Source organism: Condylura cristata, unplaced genomic scaffold (genome assembly GCF_000260355.1).
Source record: "Condylura cristata isolate star-nosed mole 26May11 unplaced genomic scaffold, ConCri1.0 scaffold00028, whole genome shotgun sequence".
Lineage (NCBI taxonomy): Eukaryota > Metazoa > Chordata > Mammalia > Eulipotyphla > Talpidae > Condylura > Condylura cristata.
This window is the reverse complement of record NW_004567129.1, coordinates 11,511,545-11,516,935: the sequence shown is the minus strand read 5'-3', so window position 1 is coordinate 11,516,935 and position 5,391 is coordinate 11,511,545. Positions and strand designations below refer to the sequence as shown.

Below are 5,391 nucleotides of genomic sequence, written 5' to 3'. Positions count from 1 at the left end.
CTCCTGAATGGACATGCCACTACAGTGCTGACAGGAGCGGCCTTCTCTGCTGCCCCTGCCTGGCTGCTCTATGCTGGCCAAGAAGGGGCCTAGCCCAGGGGACAAGGCAGGGGACTGGCAGTCAGGGCTCCAGGAGCACAGTCACCAGGGAGGCCCCAGGCGGGGACACCAGCCAGGGCTGGATGCATCTGACCACCCCAGTCATGCTGGTTCGACCCAAAACTTGAGAGAAGGGTGAGTGGGGCAGGGTCCACTGGGAATGGGCTGTGACTGCAGAACCTGACAGGTCAAGGACATCCTGGCCTTGGACCTAGGGGTTCCCTAGGTTGTCAGTAAGAGGCGGTTGTTGAGATTCAGACACAGCTAGGACACTCTCAAGTTCAAGCAAGCCCACAAAACGGAGCCGTTGGTCTTCCTACTGCTCTAATTCTTGAGAGGCAAGACCATGGTCACTCACTATTGGGGTACAGGTGCCCCAGGCCCACAATTCTGCACCAGGTTCCAGGACGGAAGTAGGCACCAACACTGGGCAGGGGAACAGGGAACACTGATTGATGAAAATGAGCGGGTGAGGCCAGCTTCAGCAGGGCGATGTCACTGTAGACTGTGCTCAAGTTGAATTCGGGGTGTATGAAAACCTGTGGGGAAGGTCACAGATGAGGAGGGGAGATGGTGAGCACTGGGCAGCCAGTACAGGTAACACAGATGCAGGAAGATCGCAAGAACTGAGGCCCATCTGTGGCTCTAGTCTCCCGAGTGGAAGGGTCTTCTCTGCTTGTGACCTCAAACCCACAGGACCCCATCAGTTAGTCTGAAATACCTGGGCAATCCTCAGAAATTCAACGTTAGCATCAGAGGTGTTTACTTCAAACAGCCCGGTGACAACTCGCATAGAGGTCCTAGAAGGAGCAGGCAGTAAGAATAAAGGGGAGACCACCACCCTCCCTTGCATAGGCCTTTCTGGGCCTCACGTGATATTGCAGTGGGCGGCGGTGATCACCCAGAACCTGTCGATCAGGGAGCCCCCACACTTCAAGCATCCCTTGGAAGTCTGTAAGAGGAAGAGAAGGTATACTCTAACAGATCTTTATTCAGATATATTTGGGTACAATCCAGATGGAACTGTAACCCATTATAACACCACTCAAAGGCAGACCATGCTCACCACTAGAGACACGTGCCAGGGCCAGTCACCAGGACGAGCGTCCGTCCCATTGATGATCCTGGGTGTAATGATCAGCTCTGGGTCACTGTCAGGGGCCCCAGAGCCTGGGGTCACGGGGCAGGGGGGAGGGGGAGGTGCAGTCAGTCTGCAGAAACCTGCTTGTACCCTCAGCCAGCACATCACCACCCACACTCCCTCCTGGCACCCAGCACCTAGACTGGAAGACACACCCCTGCCTGCTGGCCTGTCACCCCCAGGGATGCAGAAGGACAGGCGGCTCCATCCGGGTCCCCCTACCTAAACAACAAACACATCTTGAGGAATCCCTGGTTCCCCACAGTATCCCTACTGGAACCTCAGCCTCCTCTGACCCTCTCAGTCTCATTTTACTCAAGAAATGGGAAGCAAACACTGCTACTCATGTACTCAAATGTACTAAAGCTGTGGTCGGGAAGTACAGAATTAAAATAGTGAGCCACAAGGCAACTTGAAATCCCACTCTCTCTAACAATATCCTGGAGGATGTGACCTCTACCGGTTTACATTGCTGGATATTATGTCTTTAACTGAAGTTTCTTAATTGTGTAATAAGATAGGACATCACTATCGGCAGATACATGAAGGAAACAAACAAATAGACAAAGAGGCAACAGGATTATGCAGAGCAGGGAGGACACACAAGGCCCTTGACATGTCCAGGACACATCTGCTAGGTCAGGACACAGGAATCCCAGCAGCTCCCAGAACTTGGCTAGAGGAAGAAAGGGGACAGGACCAGCCCCTTCCATCAGCCAGGCTGCACACTGGTCTCCCAGGCCTTGCTGCAGACAGCCCCTGCTCCTGGGCCAGGGACAAGGCCAGTTCACACTCTCAAGCTGGTGACTCCAAACTTGTCTTTTTCCTCATGTGTTCTTAAGTACAGAAAACCAACAGAAAATCACAGCAGGAGCTGTGAGCGTCGCCCCCTGCAGGTGCTTCAGAGCAATGCAGGGGGGCTGGTCCCTGTGCAGGGAGGGACCTGAGGTCTCACCCCAGTGGGGACAGCAGCTGTGACAGGCACAAGAAGGGGATACATAGAGGCCCCCCCCACAGATCCTGCTGTTCTGGGTGAACCCCCGGTGGTGAGTGTGTGAAGCCGGCACAGTGTGACAGGCAAGGACTCAGCAGAGGCCCCTTCCCAGGGGAGAGGAGGGAGCAAGAAGCATGCTGACCTTGGTGTGGGAATCAAAAACAAACAAACAAAAAAACTACCAAAATCAAACTGGAAATCTGGGAATGTTAATATTTGCTAAATCCTGAGCACAGTCCTAGTGTGTACATAATATGGTACTAGTTTTTCTCTGGTTGGCTGACTTTTTGTAAATCCAAATCTTAACTGTCAGCCAGCCAATAATTAAGTTCTCTGAGAGAAGGAATTCTGAGGGTCACCTGGGCCACACTTACCGACCCTCTGATATAAAACTGAGCCAGAGTTGCTGATATTCCACCCCCTACCTGGCACAGTTGTGTGGGCTGAGAAAGTCCCCAAGGTCCAGTCTCCTCCTGCAAAGTCAGTGACTGTCTGCTCTGAAGTTATGGGGACAGGCGAGGGGTTCAAAACTTCCCTTGGCCTGGAATCAGGCCTCACCCTTGGAAATCCCCCATTTTCCAGTGGGGCCTGATGTGAGCTGCTGCCATATCAAGGCCTTCCCCACTCTCCTCCCAGGCCTGGCTAATGCCTCAGGCCCCAACACTCACCTACGGAGAGCCCGATGAGGGTGAAGCAGGAGAGGATCCGGAGGGAAGCCATGGTGAGCGGTCAGGGAAGTGTGTGCTGCCTGCCAGGGGGCTCCCTTTACATTGACTGGGATCCTGAAGTTCTGCCCACCCCCGGGTTTTCCCTGACCTGAGGCTTCCCTCCCATTGGTCAAACCTGTGATGGGCAAGCTCAGCCTTGGTCACCCCAGCACCAGGGAAAAGGGCATCTGCCTGGCTCACTGCCATCCAGCAGCCTCAGCAATCCCTGGGGTAAGCTCCCAGCTGTGGGCCCCGCAGGCCCAGGCACCGTCATGGGCCGGCAGGTGCTCACAAAGACTCATCTAAGGGACCCTCACCCAGGGCACCCAGAGTCCGCACCCAGGACTCCATTTCAACACAGACCCAGAGCCAGGACCCCAGGCTGCTCCTCACCCAGCTCAGGGAAACTCCCTGAGGCCAGAGACTCATAGCAGGCCCAGCCCCTCAGGAATGTGCCTCTGAACCAGCCAAGAGATGCAGCTCTGGAGCTCAGGAGGGCAAGTCAGGGTCTCACTGACTCAACCTAATTCCTGCTTTCTTTATAATTAACAAAATTATTGACTAATCCTTATATAAACTGCAGTTCCTTTTCATGTGTAACTTTGGTCCTCCACATAAATGGCCCATTGAGCGCACAGGTCAGTACTGATTCAGGAACAAGGAGACAGACAGGGAAGTCAGCTGTGGGGATGCATGTCGCTGGGAGGCCCCTGCTGAAAGAGGGACAGCGGGACCTCAGTGCCCAGGACACAGGCCAGCCGGGGCACCCAGCCTGCTAAGGAAACACGCATGCTGAGAGTTATCATGTTGGGTGTGAATATTTTCTTCTGTGATTACTTGTGTTCTCTTCCAGCGGGAACTCTGGCATGGCATTCAGCAAGAAGGAGAAGGAGCAACTGACCTGGTCTTTGCAAATTGTGATAAATGAGCGTTCAGTCTGTTTATCTAAATTTCTCCCCAAAGACCTTTTTCTTGAGGACGAGTCCACTTACCTTTCCTGGGAGGAGAACTATTTCCTTTGCCCAGCCAATGTCCCACCTCTCTTCTCTGCTGCCCTTGTCCCTGCTGAGGAATTCAAGGTGGCACCTGAAGCCACGCGGACAAGCCATCACGTCCCTCTGGTCTCTCAGTCATACGGGGATGTCTACGGGGCTAAGCGTCTAATTTTACTCAATTTCATCTGTCTGGCACTTCTTTGAATTTTCCCCGGCTGAGAAAACCCTGATGTATGAGATTGTTGGGTTTATCTCTAAAATAAGTTAGGAATTGTATTCTGAAAAGTAACTCAAGCTACAGTGAGGAAACCATTTTCAAACTTTCCCTTTTATCATTATTTAAATGGTAGCCCAAATCTCTGATAAAGCTAAGGTTTTATGAAGTGTAATTATGAGAATACTTTTAGGGGTTCTTCCTGGTGCAACAACAGGGTAAAGCACAGCACTACATTGCTAGCAGCTATACCTGGCCCCAGGGGGTGACCCACATGGCACAGCAGACCTCTCCTGTCTCCTCCAGTGCTCCCCTCATCAGTGTACTTGGTCAATTTGCCTGTTCTGCTCTCCGCTCTGTCTCTGGTGAATCCTCTCACCGTCCCTGCACCTCTGGTCTGAACCCCAGGTCTGTATGCATAAATGAAAATATATTTAAAACAAAAAGTTAAAATTTGTATTCTCAGAAATAACAGAATATTTAGCTTAACTTTAATATCAGCAGTACAATATGCAAAAAGAAACCTTTAATTTCTCCATCTGCAGAAATGGTTATTTCTGTTCTACTATTAGACACAAAGAATCTAAAATTTGGTATTATTTACACTCCCGTTTGTTTAATTTTCTTAAATCTAATTCTGATAAACTTTTGTGAGACTTGTAAAAATTTAGATGTGCTTAACTCAAGTAAGAGCAGAAACTGAAGGGCATAATGGTGTCTCACCCCATTTCATACCCCTCACTGTATGGACTCCAGGGCCCCCTGTCCACTCAGGACCTGTGAAAGAAACAAACCTCAATGTTCTAGTCTCCAGGAGGTTTGTGGGTTTGATTCTGAAAACCTCAAAAGAACCTCAAGGGCTGGTCCGCCCACAGCACTGATTCAAAAGGGGGTGCAGGGTTGCAGGGGCACACTGGAGGCCCAGGTAAGAACCCCAGAAAGACAGAAATAAATAGGTACACAGTAAAAGCTAAGCCTAGGATAACTCTACTTGCCTTCCAGCATGTTCCACGGCAGGGTCCCATGTTCTGTGTGAGAAATGTCTCTGGAGCTGACCCAGATACTCCAGGTCTAGGCAGCTGTCCAGTGACAGCACTGCCTCCTGCTGGCCACGGCTTCCTCTAGTACATCTTGGGGGACTGCTATGCCTAGGGAGAGGTCTGGACTCCTCATCCCCAAGCAGCAAGGAATTCTGACTCCAGCCCAGGGACTTTCAAGTGCTCACTCACAGGAATCACCTG

General features: G+C 51.4%; 1 protein-coding gene across 1 annotated transcript in view; it reads right to left on the bottom strand.

The window, feature by feature from the left end:
• Window positions 1-2,954, bottom strand: part of LOC101626196 (chymotrypsinogen B-like) — a 3,998-nt gene extending 1,044 nt beyond the window's left edge. The window contains exons 1-5 of the mRNA XM_004690182.1: window positions 2,903-2,954; window positions 1,166-1,269; window positions 972-1,051; window positions 821-899; window positions 458-638 (exon numbers count right to left, since the gene is read on the bottom strand). Coding sequence (XP_004690239.1) covers window positions 458-638; window positions 821-899; window positions 972-1,051; window positions 1,166-1,269; window positions 2,903-2,954 — 496 coding nt within the window. The remainder of the gene's footprint in view (window positions 1-457; window positions 639-820; window positions 900-971; window positions 1,052-1,165; window positions 1,270-2,902) is intronic.
• Window positions 2,955-5,391: the final 2,437 nt, after the last annotated feature.